Genomic DNA, 18621 nt, shown 5'->3' with positions numbered 1-18621 from the left:
AAAAAGATTGAATTTTTGACACAGAAAACACGCCGCTCTGCAGAAACTATGTCTCAGAAAATGACAGGGTGTTTTTTTTTGCCTATACAAAATATCACAATCCTAATTAAAAGACCACTGAAAAGGCTTTTTCGGAAGGTCAAAAGAAAACCTGAGCGAGGCTTTAAGTTGTTGTAGTTCTGCTGCTTTAGGCAAAACAAAAACTGCTGTCGTTAGAAACATGACAGATCAGTTAGAACTTGTTCCTATAAATGATAGAATGTGGTTTGATTGGATGTGGGGAAATTTCCCCATCGTGGGACTAATAAAGGAATATCTATCTATCTAAAAACAGCGGAGACATGGGGAGAGGCTGCACGGTGTTGGTACCTGCTGAGCCGCTCCTCCACAGCTGCTTTTGCCGGCGTTCTGTGCAGCTCTCACACAGAAGCTTGTTGTTGCCCATCAGCAGCTCCACAGAGGTGAACTGGTGCAGGCAGGACTGGATGGAGCACTCTTTGGAGCTGGGGGTGTAACTGTGGGACAGAGCCTGGAAAGCCCCCTGGTGGTGCTGGAGGTTGTCTCTGTTTTGGGTTTGCTCTTCATGACAACAGTGAGCGGAAGCAGAGCCGTCTCCAGAATTGAACCCCAGGCTGACCTTAGAAACAGCGGCAGCTATCTGCTCTACAGCGCCACACTGCCTGGTGAGTAGAGATGGGGAGGGAGAGGACGAAGAGGCCTGCGGGGAGGTGGAGGTGTGTCCCAGGGCGTGGCTGGAGGCACGGGGCGCCCACTCGCTCTCAGACGCCTCACTGTCGGCATCGTTGCTGCTGTCCTGAGCACCAGAGTCTCTTTCACTGCCATCTGACAAACTGCCAGCCGCCGCCATCTTACAAACAGGGAGCCAGCGGGCCGATCCGCCAGCCACACCATCCTCCTCTGGCTGCTCCGCACCACAGCTGGCCCCCTTCTCCTCTAAAGAGCTGGAAGATTTCCTCCTCAGCTGTTTCTGCAGAAAAGAACCTCGTCATGTCAGCACTCAGACTCGGACTGCTCTTCAAAGCTGACCTCCGTTTTATAAATGTTTTCAATCATTTAAGGTTTTTCAGCTTAAAAATTTTACCAAAACTTCTACTAAATACTTTGATTTATAATTTCATTTTTTGTGTGCTTTCATTTAAAGTTGGGCAAAAAAATGTTTGAAGATTTTTCAGAGAAAAGGTTTTTTTTTTAAACAGAAGATCAGTGGCTTTAGCATTTGCAAATCGTTTACAAATTCTTAAGACAGAATCTCTGCAATAAAAGAAGATGGAATCCAGTAAATGGATCAGATCACGTGATCAGAAATGAGATTTTTTTTTTTATTATTATGATCAGTTCTATATTTTTAAAGCTCATCATTACCGATGAATGCTCTACTAGAGGTCTGAATGGATCACAACATTTTATTGCCATAAACGCTGCACAATATAGGACTAAGTTGAACATGAGGAACACAAAAACAGATAATCACAGACGTCCAGGCTTATTAACTCTTTAAATAAAGGTTTTAAACTGACAGTAAGTGTCTCTATTAGTTTGTCTTAACTCAAACAACAACCTAAAAGGGCTTTTCAAAAGTAAACAGATTGGATTTTTTTTTTTATGAGAATAGCTGTCTCCACGCTGCTGGTAGAGAGAGAGAGAGAGAGAGAGAGAGGGCTGCCAAGGGACCGTCTACAAAGTGCAAGCTCTGGGAAAAAGTGATATAAAAAGAAATCCATAACCAGCTGAAACTAATAAATGGTTACATTGATATGAGCTAGTCATGCATGCTCATTGTCCTATTCATGCTACAACGATTTTCAAAGGAAGACGTTATCATTTTTTAATGAAAGTATGAATCACATCTGATCAAAAATGTTTAATGGTTATGAAGATACTAAAACTACAGTCACCAAACATTCTTACAGGACTATCACATATAATTTTACTAGTTAATAGTTAACTATTGTTTCTAGTTGGTAGTTGCATTATTTTTACTTGATTGTTGAAGCTACTTCACAGAAGTGCTCTGTTTAAGTGTTAAATGATAAAAGAAGCTGAATAAAATACAAATCAGGGACAACCTGGATCTGCTTATTACTTTCTTCTACTTTTAAAAGCTTTCCAAAAGCACCAGATCTGGACTGAGTATCCTCAGATACTCAAAATCAAACTGAGGCCAAGATACCTGATGGAACATCCCTAGTCCTGTGTTTTCCCCTCCTCACCTGTCCGCTCTGCTTCTTGGTGTTTTTGTTGACGGGGTGTGCAACAGAAAGGTCGTGGTGGGCTGTGTGCACGTCCTGCTCACGGCTGGCTTTCCCAATCCGCCCAGGGTTGGATGGTTTGGACATCTGTGCAGAAAAAAACAAAAAGAAAAAAAAATTGCTAAACTGCTAAATAACATCCGACTTGTGAAAAAAAACTACTTGTTAAAAGAAGAAAACACTTCTAGTTAAAAGAATCTGGAGGTTTGGAAGCAGCTCACCCTCTCCTCTATGATGGGTAAAGAAATGTCTATGAAGGCCTCCTTCACTGTCGATATCTGAAAGAGAAATCAAACCCATTTCTGAGAGGTCTAAAAGGTGGTTAGATCTGAAGCAGATGTTTATGGGATAACTTTTTTTTTGGTTTAAGTTCTCCGTGTCTGGCTGACGCTTCCTGCATGGTCTTCACATTTCTTTTTTAGTCACCAAAAAGCTCTCATTCCAAACGCTTGCTGCTACCTGCTGCAGTTGGAGCTGGTCCTTGAAGAGCTTTTTGTTTGTTTTTCCTGTGGTATCTCTTCTATTTGCAGAGTTATTTGTCAGAATGTGATCATCATTTGGGTTGTGGTTTTCTAAAGCACAAGTGTTTTCTCTGTGGCTCTAGCAATCTCAACTTCAGGTCAATCATAAATACCTCAAAATTATGAAATTAGTGAGGAATGCCAGAGAGGCTGGAAACTGCATGGTGATCTGCTAAACCTCTGCCAATCAGTCAAGGTGGAAAGGATTTCAAAACCTTTGAGACTTCCATTTCTATTAAAAACGGGCTTCTGCCTCCAACAAGTGCATGAAACGCCCTGTTGTTGACCTGCTGATTCCTTTCCAGACAGCCTGAGAACAATAGACCGTGAAGCACACAGTGCGATGCTTGGATCGCCATTCCTCGTCTTTCTGTCACCCACAAACACTTACGTGTTCGCACTCCTCGCACATGATAGTGTTGGTGAGTTCGCCTACAAAGATGCGGTCAACAAAGTTCAGCTTTACACCCTCTTTTCCATATGCTGGGGAGAAAAACAAACCCAGATTTGAGTCATTTAAAGAAGCAGCTTTGACAAACCAGTGTAACATTCTAATATGAGTGAGCTCCACTAAAAATGACAAACACATCACTCATGGCTTCCACAGCAATGCAGCAAGGTAATGCAAGTTAAGGTACTTGGAAGTAATTTAGGACATAACTTAATGTAAAAGAAACAGCTGTCCTTTGCCTGACTGACAACTGCATTTCCCTTTACTGCCACAAGGTGGGACTATTGGTCTTAGGCATACGTTTGTGACATACAAACCTTTGACTTGGCGCTTGGTTTCCTCGTCAGCAGTCTTCTCTGTCGGATTGTTGAAGGCTTTCAGAATGGCAGCTTTGACCCTCTGTAGACAAAGATATGTGCACACAATACTCATAAACGCAGGAACATTGCATACACTCTGACCAATATTAGCTTGTCTTCTCATTACTGAAGTCATTAGTGATGGATCACATTCTAGCCTGCAGCTGACTTTGACAGGTATACCCATTATCAGCATCATTAGTGTAAAATAATTATTGTGCTTGTCTAAAAATGTTAGCATGTAGATCTCTTCATTAACTATACATCCGTGAGAGTTTGCGCGTGTGTGTGTGTGTGTGTGGGTGTGTTGGGGTGTGTATGTGTGTGTGTGTGTGTGTGTGTGTGTGTGGCAGCTTTCCACAAGCTCTTCTTATTGAAGGTGACATGGTCAGTGAGTGTGTTGGTGTGAGAGCTGTGAAGAGACACAGCCACAGTAAAGCACCAATCAATAGATAATTGGCCGTGGTCTATATGTCTGAGTCCAGACCAATCAGCCCCCTTTGTCCCTGGACCCACGCACTGGACTGCCTATTTAGGTCAAAAAGCCCAGTTAATCCCAGCCAGGCCAGTCTGCACCCCACTCAATCTGCAAAGTCAAACCATGCTGGGGCTCCCCCACTAATTAATTACCAGTAACGCCCATGCTCCCAGTCTCTCTGTCCAGAGAAACAGCGTGCCTCGTCCCATACATGATGGGAAGGGGGGGAGGGGTTGTGGGGGCTGGTGCGAAGGCATACTGAACTGAAGAAAAGGCAAAGAAGACCGGTGCATGGCCCGAGAGGGAACTACCTACTCACTCAGCTAATTGGTGATAACTGGAAGGGTCTTAATTAGCATATCCAGATCTCTGATACTAATGGGCAATCACCACAAACACTTAGGGCATTTAAGATATTGGTGACACTCTGAGGAAAATCAGTGACACACAGTCTTTATGCAGGATCTGAAATAACTTTTTGTGCTCCTTGATGAAACTTTTAGACCTGAAGGATTCATTAAAAGGTGTGAATGGATTATTGTTTTGTTTCTAAATCCATGTTTTGTCTTTTTTTCCCAAAGGAAAGTGAGAGTACAGTCCCGTCTTAATCAGTACATTAGCTGCTCAAAACCACAGCACATGTTCAATTCAAAAATCTGCTGCATAAACGAGTTTGAGAGGGTGATTTACCCCCACCCCACATTTACCTCTTTGATTGCACTGAGAGCCAGACTGATGAGAGAGTGTGTGTTTGTGTAAGGAAGGGGCTGCAGAGAACCCTCCAGCACAAAAGAACGACCCTGGAGCTCTTTCAGCAGCTGTGGGTTTCCCAAGATCAGACAATGATGCCGGTCGTGCCACTTGCAAGGGCCCTAAGTGGCACAACTGTTAGTGTTCACAAGTTTTAATAGAATCAGGAGAGCCGAGCCTGTGCCCCCCCCCCCCCCCCCCACCCACCCACCCCACGGGCCTGAGGCTGACCACTAAACACACCCGCTAACTTCTTCTCTCTGGTTCACAGAGTCACTGGTGGGCCCTCCAAAGAGCTGCTGTGGGGTCTCGTAATTGCCCAGTGAAGGGTTAGGGTGTGTGCATTTGGGGGTGGGGTGGGGATCACGAACACACCATTAGGTTATATAAATGCAAATGCAAATTACAAAAAGCATCTATAATTACTTTTTATAACTGTAAAACTTTTAACTCAATAGCACTGTTACTTAAAAATCAGTTCAAATCATAGCCAATGATGACGACAGAAAACCAACAACAAAACTTACTTTAGTTTCTTCTACTCGTATGGAGTCCAGTAAGTAATGCAGCAGCTCTTGACTGTCTTGTTGCTGGTAGCCCTTGAAGCGTGGAGCTCTGTGACAAAACAAAAAGAAAAAAGAAAAACAGACTCAAGATAAAAAACAAAACAAAAAAACAAAGATTTCAGTATCGAGTACCAATAAATACTTATCACACAAGGCCTAAGTACATTATGTTTTAATGACCTTCACTGATGAATCATTCTTTTTATTATTTCATTGGAATAAACAACTTTTGGTGTGGATAAACTGGAGCCATAAAAAACAAGTAGAAGAGGGGGCTAGAAAGTGGGAGATAAAAACAACAATGGGTGAGAAGTGTTTTTTTTTGGAGAAAAGATGATCACTGCTTGTAAATTTAAAAAAAAGTTGCAGAAATGAAGAGCTTGTTAACCAAACGAAAACTATGAGAGGAGTTCAAGATCAAAGAAGCACAGAGCTTCACAAACACAATGGTTTATGACAATGATCTGCAAGAGCATCTTGGCTATAGAACATAGATCCTTTTCAAAAAGGAAAAAGTTCTTCAAGAGGTTGTTTGGGAATTTTACAGATCATTTTCAGAAATGTTTTAGCTGTGATGGTGACAGCTGAAAGGAAGTAGAGAGTTACCTGTAACCACCCATATACACTCACAGACCACTTTATTCGGCACACCTGTCCAGCTGCTCGTTACTGCTAAGTTCTAATCAGCCAATCACATGGCAGCAACTCAATGCATTTGGCATGTAGACATGGTCTAGACTCTAGACCTGCTGTAGTTCAAACTGAGCAACAGAATGAGGAAGAAAGGTGATTGAAGTGACTTGAACGTGGCATGGTTGTTGGTGACAGACAGGCTGGTCTGAGGATTTCAGAAACGGCTGATCTTCTGAGAGTTTCACCCACAACCATCTCTAGGGTTTACAGAGAATGGTCTGAAAAAGAGAAAATATTCAGTGAGCCGCAGTTCTGTGGGTGGAAATGCCTTTTTGATGCCAGAGGTCAGACGAGAATGGCCAGACTGGTTCCAGCTGATAGAAAGACAATAGGAAGGCAAAGAATCACTGGTTCCATTCCAGGTCTGCAGAAGAGCATCTCTGAACCCACAACACGTCCAACCTGGAAACAGATGGACTACAGCAGCAGAAGATCACACCGACCCCCTGGGTGCCACTCCTGTCAGCTAAGAACAGGAAACTGAGGCTACAATTCACACAGACTCACCAAAACTGGACAATAGAAGACTAGTCAGAGTCTCCTTTTCTGCTCCCACATTCGGATGATAGGGTCCGAATTTGGCGTCAACAGCGTGACAACATGGATCAATCCTGTCTTGTATCAACAGTTCAGGCTGGTGGTGGGGGTGCAATGGTGTGGGGGATATTTTCTTGGCACACTTTGGGCCTTTTAGTACCATGTCCATCCCTTTATGACCACAGTGTACCATCTTCTGATGGCTATGTCCAGCAGGATAAGGCAGAATGGTTTCTTGAGCATGACGATGAGTTCACTGGACTCAAATGGCTTTCACAGTCACCAGATCTCAACCCAATAGATCACCATTGAGATGTGGTGGAACGGGAGATTGGCATCATGAATGTGGAGCCGACAACTCTGCAGCAATTGTGTGATGCTGTCATGTCAAGATGAACCAAACTATCAGAGGAATGTTTCTAGAACCTTGTTGACTCTTTGCCACCAAGGATTAAGGGAGTTCTAAAGGCAAAGGGGGTTCTGACTCGGTACTAGCAAGGTGTACTTAAAAGTGCCCGGGGATTTTGAATGTGCCACAGTAGCAAAAGAAAGCCATCTGTCAGGTCTACAGCAATTGACTGTATAAAGAGAGCTGAACCGAGTTAGTGTGACGTCACCCATCAAAAATGGCTTCCGGCACCAACCAAAAGAAGTCAATTCGGTTGACATTTTCTTGCGCTATGGACGTTGCTATGCTTATGCAAAATGATACAGTGATTGGTGCGAGTTGGTTTGAGTCATCGTTTCTATAGCAACCTAGCTCTCAAATCAGGAGTGAGCTTGTTGGAAGTCTTACACCCCTACCACTCAAAATCTGGGTTGGGAGAATCTATTAATCATTCGTCTTGAATGTGCGATTTGGTGACCGGCAGGCACTTTTGAGGTCAGTTTACAACTTGCAATAAAAGAAAAATCAAAAACCTGTTAAAAATAAAAGATAGTAGAGCAAGAATGGTTATTCTGACAAAAATAATGACTGAGTAACAGCTGTTTATTTCTCCATAGAGGTCTATGGGATTTTGGCTTCTTAGAGCCAGTGGGTACTTCCTGATTGAAACGTCAGGGGGGGAGGAGTCAATTAGTCAAGTTCTTGTTTACAGTCAAAGGTTACAGCAGAGCTCCAGAGCATGAGACAGAGTGTACGGTACATGAATGCAGAGCTTAGATCTAGTTACAAAAATGTTTGGTTTGAAGTTATATTTGCTAAAAAATTGACCATTTAAGAAAAGAGTGAGAACAAGTGAAAACTCCATTATACAGGCTGCTAGACCTTCTAATGTTCTTGTACTCCAAAGTGATCTTTCACTCTGGTGGTTTATGTCAGAGCTGACAGAGGGGAGGCTCTCCTTGACTCCTTCTTCTTGGCTGTCCATGGAAAAGCAGATGTGTGGACAGATGCAGGGGGCAGATGGGCAGGCGAGGCTGGAACCATGGCAACCTGTTGCACCGAGTCAGCCACATAACCAAAGGACAGGTTGGTCAGACAGTGAAAACATGAAAAGGCCTGACTTCTGGTAGGAGAAGCTCTTGAGTAAATGCAGGGGGGGTGTGGATTGGGCAGATTGTTGGGTTAACTCCTGCAGCCTTGTCGATAATTCCTATGATGGTTCAACTGGTTTAGTTGGGTGCTAAAGATTTCCTGTTACATTCATGAGAGAAACAATGCAAGATGTCAAAGAGATCAGACTCTGCAAACGTGAAACCAGTTTCTTGAAGCAAACATCTGACACAGAGAGATAGTTTTAACATTCTAGATTGAGAAACTGCCAGATTCTTAGTCATATAAATGCCATTTTTATTTTTGTTTTAGGGACTGAATCCCCTTAAGTATATTGTTTGTTTGGGACACACTGACACAGAAATGGATGAAGAATTACATGCTACAGTTAATGTGTTAATGCAAAAACCCAGCGAAATAAAAGGTGATGTTAAGGGTCATTTATCTGTTAACTATCACCTCCAGAGGAAAAAAAGAGATCAGTCAATGAACACACGTCACAAATCTAAATGTTTATAAATCAAATAAAGCACATGAGAGGATAAACAGGGGGGAAAAAGCAAGATAAAGGAGAATGTGAGGAGCTCTACTGGGATCAGTGGGAATGAGGAGGTCTGGAAGCTCATCCCAGTGGAGGGAAGCAGAAGGGCCCCGTAGCTCTGCTCCAATCTGGCCAAAGCAAACAGCTGCGGTGCTAACACAATTAATAGCCGGATGACTTAGTACCAGACACAAGGCCGCATACCCCCCCCCCCCCCCCCTCCCCTGAACACATACACGTATGAGCAACACAATGCACCTGTTCCCCTACTTCACTAAAGCCTTTCCTCACTGGTTAAAAGGTAATCTTAATGTTCAAAATGTTCCAAAGGCAAATAACTGCAAAGTGAGTTCAGCTGTGAACTGGTGCATCCTAAAATAAATATGCACATTTAAATCTAAAGTTTGGAAAGGTGTCAGATAAGGATAAAAAAACACCATCATCAAACATTTCTGATTATTCTTTTTGCTATATCTAGGGAAAGAAAAGCTTTCTGATGACAACAGGGTTTTCCAGAGAGCTCTCATATTTTTAGAACAAGGCCTCAGCTTTCAATGGGTTCTATGAGTTCCAGAAGGGTTTAGTGGAAACCAACAGTCTTCTTTTTCCGAGAAAAAGTTAATTTCTTTTGAATTAAACTGAAACCCACTCGGCTAAACTAGATCTAAAGTTTCTGAACATGTAAACAGGTTTGCCTGCATGGTCCCTAAACTTTGAAAGTTTTTTTTTCTTTTCATGTTAACAGCATAAAAGCTTGTCATGATTTTGACCTTCAACTAACTATGGACAGCAAAAACTACCATCACAAGTATCATGTTGCTCACTTACATTGTACTCCGTAAACACGGACTCCATACACTGGGTTCAATTACTTGAGCTGAGTGAATCGTAGCCGCTGAGGTTTTCTAACTTTTGTGTAAACACTGAAGTAAATGAATGTCAAAAAATACATGAACAAACCAAGATTTTCTTTTTTATTCCTACTATTTGTGAATGCCTGCAGCCTCTTTAGAAGTGTGTGTGCTGTCGGTGGTCATGTGTGTGTGATAGCTGAATGTCAGGACTAGATGGAATTCATTGTTGCTCTCTGCTATTTCTATCAGGGATGAAAAGCTTTTACAAGGCTTATTTCTCAACAGTTTCTGAAAGATGTGGGTAAGTGGACATTTAGAGAATGGAGCCAGCATACTTTTCATGTCTGAAATACAAAAAACTGTCCAGTGGCTGTCCTGAAAACCAAAAAGGTCCTTGAAAGAAGCAGGTGCAGATGAATGTCTGTGTGTGGCTTTTTCTTCCAGCCTACATATGGGAGCACCATAAAAAGAACCTCCAGATATATAGATCAGGCTTTGATGAGTCATCGTGATTTTCAGACGCCTGCGACTCACAGGGTTCAGGTTTTATGAAGCATTTAGAAAACAGTCTTGCATCAAACTACTGACTAGCAGCTGACTAGCTATTTAGTAGACTGGGTACAAGCTGGGACCCTCTCTGGCACCAGAAATGGAGCGTGGTGCTTGACCATCCAACATGCAGTGCCTGGCACTGGACCAAGCGCAGACCTAAGCCCTTTTCCTGGCAGAAGGACGAGGAGGCAGGCTGGAGATTACTCAGCTGGTTGAGGGCAAATGCAAGTCAACACATGTGCAGAAACACATGTGTACACGCTCAGACGATTGTACAATGAAGGCTCAAGCTTGCCGACTGTCACCGTCATCCTGGGAAACGCAGTTATGGTGGATAAAAAAAGGATGTCAGCATCGACAGGTCAAGGGCAGAATTGATCCCCTCTGAGTGACGAGAGCGTGAAGCAGCAATTAATACTGCTACCTTTAGAAAAGTCACTGAAATGAGAAAACGTGTCGCAGTAAACTGGAGCAGTTCTTGACTTTGGCCTTTTCTTTTCAAAGCTTTAGATCTGATACAATGCAGTTAGGTTAATCTGAGGAGGGGCATAGAAAACTTGAGAGGAAAAGCATTTTAGCACACAACAGGAGGCTCAGTGGAAAAACCTTGTAATGATGAATATTACAACATCCGCAGTCCTTTTCAGTTTTGCATGAATGTAAAAAATAGTGATTTAATTAGCTTTAATTATAAAGGTGATAGGCAAGTGTTGAGTTAATGGGTGCTGAGGCTTAAAACCACCTCTCTATTCAAATGCATGCTAGTGGAATAGATTGGCCCTATTTTAAATTAGACATGTGTGGATGAGTGAAGGTGTGGGCAATGATGATGTTTGAATGCACAATTGCCTGCATGTGTGATGCATGCTGAGGTGGTGTCAGGTGAGGTGGCAGTCCTCATCCATACACAGATGGCACAAAAAGCACTTATAGGCCTGTCGAATGAAAGTTAGGTACCAGAATAACCTAAAGCTGCACCACAGAGCTATCCAGTCAACCAACAATAACTGCTCTGGTTACCCACCTGCCCTACTCAACTGTACAAACTATACAAACAGGGTGGACCCGACCAGCAGTGCACCACGTTCAAACAAGAAGCCAGCCAACCAAACGTCCACAAAGGGGAACAACATGCAGTTTAGTGCATTAAAGCAAAGATGCGTGTTACCTTCATGTGCGTCCAGTATGACACAGGTGGAACAGCGGTGTTCAAATGAACATCTCCTAAAATAGTCTGCTGCAGCCAAATATTAGATATGGTAGAATGCTGAGGGTATGTTTTGAGTAAGATGATGTCAGAAAGGATGAAAGGCGAGGAGCAGGAGGCAGGTGTCAGTGCCAGGTGTGGGTCTGGCTGGTTAACAGTGTTTATCAGTGCACCAATAGGATGGAAGCTAGTGAAAGCTGGTTATAAAACCTGCAACACTGACAGCAGAGTCTGATGCATGCACTGGCTCCAAGCTCAGATACCAACTTGTCAAACGTGACAGGCAAGAAAGTCAGGAATGGGTGTTACTCAAAGAAAACCATCAACCAATAAGTGTTTCATTACAAACAATCGTGCTTTATGGTTCGTCACCTGGAGCCAAACCTTGGGGGAAAAAATAAACTAACTCCTAAAAAACTGATGAAGCTCAATTTTATCCAGAGATCTTACTAATCCAATTAAGCATCCATGTGTAGAAGTCATGGCCACATCCCTCACAGTTATGGGTGATCTTCCTCTTATCCCCTCTAGCCAGTAGAAAGCCACTGTTGTAGCTCCAAAACCCTGACTCCAAAGTCTAAAAGCATGGTGCAGCTTAAACAGACACAGCAAACACAGGTCAGAAAGGTTGACCAGCTTAGAAATAACCACCTAGGTCTAAAGCACACGTGTCAAACTCGAGGCCCACGGGCCAAATGTGACCCACCATGTGGCCCGCGAGAGCATAAAAGTTTTTAATTTCTTAAAATAAAAAATAAAAATTGGTGTGTATTTATTCATATCTAGGGAAAATCTGACTTGAAATATGGGATTGGTCAACTATACATTAGGACTTAAACACTATCCATATAACCTAACCTGACAGAATCAAATGTATAAGAATTCATGCTGGAGTAACAAGAAAACATATGTTTTCTATGCAACTGTAATTGTCACTTTAAAAAGTTATAGTAAATAAATAATTAGTAATTTAACACTAAGGAGTAGTTACATTTATTTTTCATTACATTTAGTTAGATGTATAAGTTATATCTGGCCCTTTGAGGACAGACACTATGCTGATGTGGCCCTCAGTGGAAATGAGTTTGACACCCCTGGTCTAAAGTAACAACAGTAACCTGGTACCCCCCGGTTCCAAAGATCCCTCAGTCATCACCAAAAGATGCAAAACTAACATAAGTGATAAGATCCAGATGCATCACAATTGAGAGTATAGGACAGTGCTGTGGTTCTTTACAGCGCATTTATGGCTCATCATGACAGACAATCTAAAGACATTTAAAATATATATTCTTTTAAAACAAGAGCGTTTAGAATTTATGATTTTGAGTTTTTATATCAAACACTGAAATAGTATTTTTCTTTCTTTTTACTTTGACCCATTCAAGATTCAAATTAAAAAAACTGAACAGAAAGTTCTTCTTTGTGTTGGTTTTTGGCTAATCTGTCAGCTTTTTTAAATGTACTGATTTGTAGTCAACAAACAGGCTCAGTTTGTGCTTCCATCAACCACAATTTCTTTTTAGGAATTATGAATTAGTAGCACCAATCCCTAAAACAGAGCAAATGTAAAACAATAAAATAGCAGAAAATGTCTCACTGATCTGTGTAGGCTTCTGTCACTTTGACTGGCTAATAGCGCTGATGAGTTGAGTTTCTTAGTGTGACATTCAGTACAATGGGGTTTGATCTTACTTCTGGCAGAGCTGGTTGAAGAGGATCTTTGGATTAATGGGGCCTTTTCCTGCCTCCTTCATGCTCTGCAGGAAGACAAACATGGCTGCTGTCAGAGGCTCTGGACTGGGCAGCGTAACCGTGAGCGGATTCTGGGGGGGAGAGAAAAATAAAAAAATCAGTTCAAGTGTTGCTTCTAAACCAGAGCACAGCACATGGGGGGGTTTGGTTATCTGAACAGATTTGGAGGAAAACCTGCTCTAAGCTTGTTCCAACATGTGGAAGCAGCTTTTTCAAGTTTATTCACTGAAATTACACTGCAGAGCACATTACTAGAAATAATTCTTAAAATTTGTAAAACTTGTCTTTTCATAAGCAAAAAAAAAGGAAGACAGGTCTTTCCACAAATTCTTATTTCAAGAAAAAAATCTAGTCACTAAGGCCGGTTCTCTTGAACTACGATTATTTTGCTTTAGAAAAACTTTCTTAATAAGATTATTTTTCTTGCAAGATAGATGAAAAAAAATTTCTCAAAACAAGAGGCTTTTTATTTCTTAAGATTTATTTTTTGCAGTGTAGTATTTGATGGAGGTCAGAAAAACGTCCCCAAATTTCTTTTCTTTAACACATATCTAAAGAAATAATGTCTTTCATTAATTTTGAATCCACTGGGTGATGAAACGGGAATACTGTACCAGGTTCATCTCCACAGGGGGACAAATCTTCATCTTGTGCCCTTTTTCCTTCACTTCCTGGATGAGGTCGATGAGCATGTGTGTCTGGGACAGATTCTGCCAAAATAGAAATATTTATAAGCTTTAAATCATTTGCAACATGGGAAACACTTCAAGCCAAAGTCTTTTAGATTGTAAAAAACAAATGCACACAACTTAACAGCTCAAAACGGGTCAATTCACACACCTGCATCAAAGACAAAATCTATTCCTACCAGACACAAAAAACTGTGATGAGCTCATTATTCTGAATGAGCTTTTCAAAATCATCCGAGTTTCAAAAATGAAGAGGATCCTTGGTGAACAGTTGACCAGTAACAGTCATTGTCCCTTCATGATAGAGAAACATCTTTTCCTTCCTTTTTAAAGGGATATTTATTTAGTCACATCCTGGCAATAAAGACTGTTGCTATGGAAAACAACACAATGGAGCTGGCATTGTGAATGCAGACACAGCTCATCCTCTGACAATTACGTGTTTTCACCCAAAAGATTGCAATTTTCAAGGAGACAATACAAACAGACGGGGAGAGGGAGGGAACGGCATGTAAAGCGAATTTCAATCAACGAGGAAGACCCAGAGGGTGATTAACAAAATGGCGGAAAAAAACAGCTTCATTGTTGGCGGCGTACCGGTTTACAGTCACCATGACATGACCGCAGTCGCACTGAGGAGGCTGTGCTGTCAACACGCTCTGCACCAACCGGCGGCCACTCGTGCTCGTGCAGGTGAACGTGCTGAAGTTTGTGCAGCGCATAAAGCCCAACGAAGCACACACTACAAATAACCTGCACACACCCAGCCATTGAAAGCCCACATTCTGATTTACTAGAGGCCGGACTCGTGGCAGGAGCCGCGTGATGAGTGTTTACACAATCTGAGGCTGTACACATGTCTGTAGCCATATCAGAATGGAAGTCTTTGTGTTTTGATTATTCACATCTCTGAAGATGGAGCTCAAACTTTCAAAGCACATCGTGTACACATGTACTTTCTATGATGTGATCCTGCCTGAGGCTGCTGAAGGACCAAAAGCACAACATGAATCAAAAATAAAATGAAAACGAGAATAAAACAGTACTTTTCTCTTTGGGGATTGTTGAGATCCACTCACTAAAACCTGGGTTTCTGTTGCTACATCAGAGATACATCCTCCGCCAAACATTTGGATGACACGATAACTATACTCCCAAAGTCACAGCAGTACCAACCTGCATAACAGCGTTGAAGAAGCAGGTGTTGCCGAGGTTGGTTATTCCTTTAACAGGAGCCAAGGTAGTGTTAATGACGGGACTCTTTCCTCGGGACGGGTCAACATAGTCGGAGGATTCATCTCGCAGCTTTATGATCTTGGGTGATGCTGATCGACACCAAAAAAAACACAAAATGAGTTCTTCATTTCAGAAAACAACAGCATAATCTCTCCATTCAATCAGAACTGTGGTTTGTCAAAGCATTCCTGATTTGACTTTCTTTGAGGTTTCATTTCATGAGACTAGAGCAGAGTTCAAAGCTCAGAAGGTGACAGGTCTGCACCTCTTTAAGGGGACTGTGGATGAACACTTTGGAAAAGCCGAGCAGAAAACCTCTAGCCTTTAAACCACACCGCGGCGCTGGGAGCGGCGTGCTGGGACGGCAGCTGGAAGGAGCGCTGGGTCATTTGGGGAAGCAGATGACAGCTGTTGAAGTTTCTGCTGGTTAGTGACGAGGGAGTGGGGGGCAGGGGGAGATGGCTCCTCTGAGCCAGCTGTTACTCCTGATCACCGATGAAAACTAACCATCTACACGAGCGAGGACACAAACGGGCTGAGGGGAGAGGAGCAGCTCCAAAATGATGAGCACAATCCCTCAAGAATCACATGGAGGAATGTCAAAAACATGGCTGTTCATCTGAGTAAGTGAACAAATGATGAAACCCCATCAGGTATTACAATAATAATGCATTGTGTGGTACTAGCACCAAATCTGGCATGGATACACCTTAGGAGCCCCTCTTTTAATAAAAGCCCCTTTTCTATGGGCGACATCACACATAATTCTCATATACAGTCAATTTTCGCCCCACAGACGGCCCAAAACACAGAAGTACAATAAGATGAATGATAATAAGCTAAACAAATGATATGAAATACTATTTTGTAAGTAACTCATTTGAACTGATGATGATACGCAACAAGGGGGCAAAGAAAAAAAAACCTCACGCTATCCTCAGTCCTTTAGCTTTTCTGCTTCCCATCAACGTCTGTAAAGGTTACTTACTAACTGTTGATTCCCAACGGAGGTCAAACGGCCAGACAAAGACAGAAGAAAATCAACCCAAATTATTTTTTTGGTTATTCTTTAATAATAAAGAAACTCTAAATCCTTCCAATAAGACCCAATGATTTCCCTCTATGTTACCATTTGTTGTGAACAGATTATATGAAGGAGTCTTTGGTGTTATCCTTCATTCTCAGCGTGCAGCAGTGAGAGTCCAAAAAGCTGACATGCTACAGTTCCTCAAATGTCAACATTTGATTCAAAATGACTTGAAGTGGAGACACGGCAACTGGACTTAAAATCTTGGAAACGTTTTGCTACGTGGTCAGATTGGGGTGAAGTGAGAACTTTCAAAGAACTTCTGCCTTTTTTTCCCCCAGAAGAGCAGGAATTTCCTGAGCTTGCTTCATGACAAATATTGTATCAATGCAAAACTGATTTCTTTTTTCTTTTTTAATAGGTTTTTAAAGAAGTGATAAGCCTGAGGCAATCCCACAATGGGACTATGAAGGAGAGAGCAAATAGCCTCAAACTTTACGGCTTAGCTGTGTTATTTAAAGTATGTAAAAATAAAATAACCGTCATCAAATATGCTTTAAAAAATTTATAAATGGTTGAACGTGCTTGATGCTTAAAAGAAATAAAGCTACAAAGTGATAATAATACAAAAGTTTTTGGTTATAAAAGGAACTGAATTTCCAGAGGAAAAGGCTGGTTCTTTCAGGGACTTGATGCCAGCACCTTCGGAGCCACTCGCTCTACAGGAATCAAAGCCATACTGAGAAACACAAAAGAGCTTTGGTCCATGAGCATTTTTATTTTTATGAGCTAGTCAAGAGATGACTGGCGGTGAAGTCCCAAGCCTGACCCGCTACTGTCCAAATCCAGTGAAATCAACTGAACCGCCAACCTTCTGAAGAACCTGTTCATTTCATTCAGCGGTCCTCTCCCTCCTCTGCACACCGTCTTTAGCCCATATTCAATTTGTAGAACCGCTACTTCAGCACAACACCTTCATTAAAAAGCTATTCAGCCTCCAGCAATGGAAGCTCTCTGCTGCGCACTACCCTCTACGCTGCCTCTCTCAAGGCCAAGGGCACTAAAACAAGTATCCTGCTCACACAAGTCGGAATGTGAACAAACAGTCAGATTCCACAAAGAGGAGTCTAAAGAAGGAGGCACCTTTAGCAACAGATTTAAGGGGAGAAATAACCTACAGCACTAGAGCACACGCACATTCCAGAGACTTGCTTCAATCCACTGTAGTGTTTCCTCTAAAAGACGCAGAGAGCCGATAAGAAATCCAGCACAAATGAATGGTTCCTGGAGTTTAGGGATCAAGATAGCGGGGGGTGAGGTTCAGCTTTCCGGGACGCCGCGGTGCTGAGGCGCCTCACCCAGTGGTGCCAAATGCATCTGGCCCTCTGTGCTGGCAACATCTGGAGGCCTATTTTTTAAAATGAAAATACAAAAAAACATGAGGGGGCTCACATGGGTCAACACATGCGGCAAAACAAACAGACAGGCTGAGCACCTCTAAGTTTGGGTGTCAAAGTGATGAAGAGAGAAACAGCATCCCAACGTAGGCGAGGGTGAGACGGAAAAGGAGATAATTCAGACGTAGAAGTGAGTTTGTCTGCTTGTTGTGTTTATAAAGTCAAGCAACTCCAGTTGAAGAGCTGAAGCTGGCACTTGAGAGGGTGCAGAGGAAAGAGGGAACTAAACAGGCGTAACGGGGATGCCGATGGATACACTCTGCATCTGGGACCGCCACCCAAGGTAAACAATGTTCAGGGAGCCATCTGCTTGGGACTGAAGGAAGGGAGGGGGCTAAGGAGGGCAGTGTGGGGGGGAGCAGAGAGTGTAGGGGAGGGTTGCAATGAGCACAAGCATATGGAAAAGCAGATTTTTTCTCTCCCTGCAGCAGTCATGAAGGCAAATGTCAGCATGCGCCGTGTCCACGCTTGACTGTGCTGCACTCGGCACCACCACCTGGCCCTCCTTGCTCAGCCACCGAGTATGGGCAGCAGTGACACTGTGGAGCCCGTCCCCGGGGCAAAGGAAAGAACCGGGACGCTCTTCCACATGCATACAAGTACAGCAACACCTCCCGCGCTCCCTGCTCTTTCTCACACAAGACAACAGCTTACCTTTGCAGGGAAAAGCAGGAAAGTTTCAAAAGTATTCCCAGTGTTTTGTCACCCATTGAGGAGATTCCAACAAGCAAGAACCAAACCAGCCTCTTCTAAATTACAGTTAGGTTTTGTGTGAATTCTTTTTATTCTTTTTTTTACAACAGAATTGACTCACCAGAAGCCAAAGTCTCATAGTCACCTAAAAAATATATAGACTTAAACTTTTCTGACGGTATTAAAACATTACCAAGGTTTGAAAACATGTTTTTAAAGTAGCTCACAGTTGGTTTGAAAAGCTGTCAGATTTATGGCCATTGGGCTCCATCCATGCACCCATGATAACTTGCAGTGAGGAAGACCAAGGCCAGCTCACTTCATGCAGAGCAGCCAGTCAAGAGGAAGGCCAGGCAACACCAAATGTCTTATTCATTTGCTAATTTGTTGTGACTGCGGGGCATAAAAAAGCTCGCTTTCTTGCCATCTGAGGCCAAGAGAACCCACAACATGTTACTTACAGATTCACAGAGGCGAGCAAAGAGAT

General features: G+C 42.6%; 1 protein-coding gene across 3 annotated transcripts in view; it reads right to left on the bottom strand.

Annotated features, from left to right (window-relative positions):
• The window catches only part of usp45 (ubiquitin specific peptidase 45), a 29766-nt gene that overhangs the window by 3444 nt on the left and 7701 nt on the right, over nt 1–18621 (bottom strand). For 2 of the 3 annotated variants that reach the window (XM_011484841.4, XM_078933772.1), the window contains exons 6-14: nt 14898–15046; nt 13647–13742; nt 12973–13103; nt 5357–5444; nt 3560–3641; nt 3183–3274; nt 2492–2548; nt 2232–2357; nt 370–988 (exon numbers count right to left, since the gene is read on the bottom strand). In XM_011484841.4, the coding sequence (XP_011483143.1) occupies nt 370–988; nt 2232–2357; nt 2492–2548; nt 3183–3274; nt 3560–3641; nt 5357–5444; nt 12973–13103; nt 13647–13742; nt 14898–15046 (1440 nt within the window). The remainder of the gene's footprint in view (nt 1–369; nt 989–2231; nt 2358–2491; nt 2549–3182; nt 3275–3559; nt 3642–5356; nt 5445–12972; nt 13104–13646; nt 13743–14897; nt 15047–18621) is intronic. The other variant, XM_011484842.4, reaches the window with a different exon arrangement.

Source organism: Oryzias latipes, chromosome 16 (assembly GCF_053564925.1).
Source record: "Oryzias latipes strain Hd-rR chromosome 16, Olatipes_Hd-rR_3.1".
In the NCBI taxonomy this organism is placed as follows: Eukaryota; Metazoa; Chordata; class Actinopteri; order Beloniformes; family Adrianichthyidae; genus Oryzias; species Oryzias latipes.
Note: the sequence above shows the minus strand (reverse complement) of the source record. Positions and strands in the feature narration are given on the sequence as shown.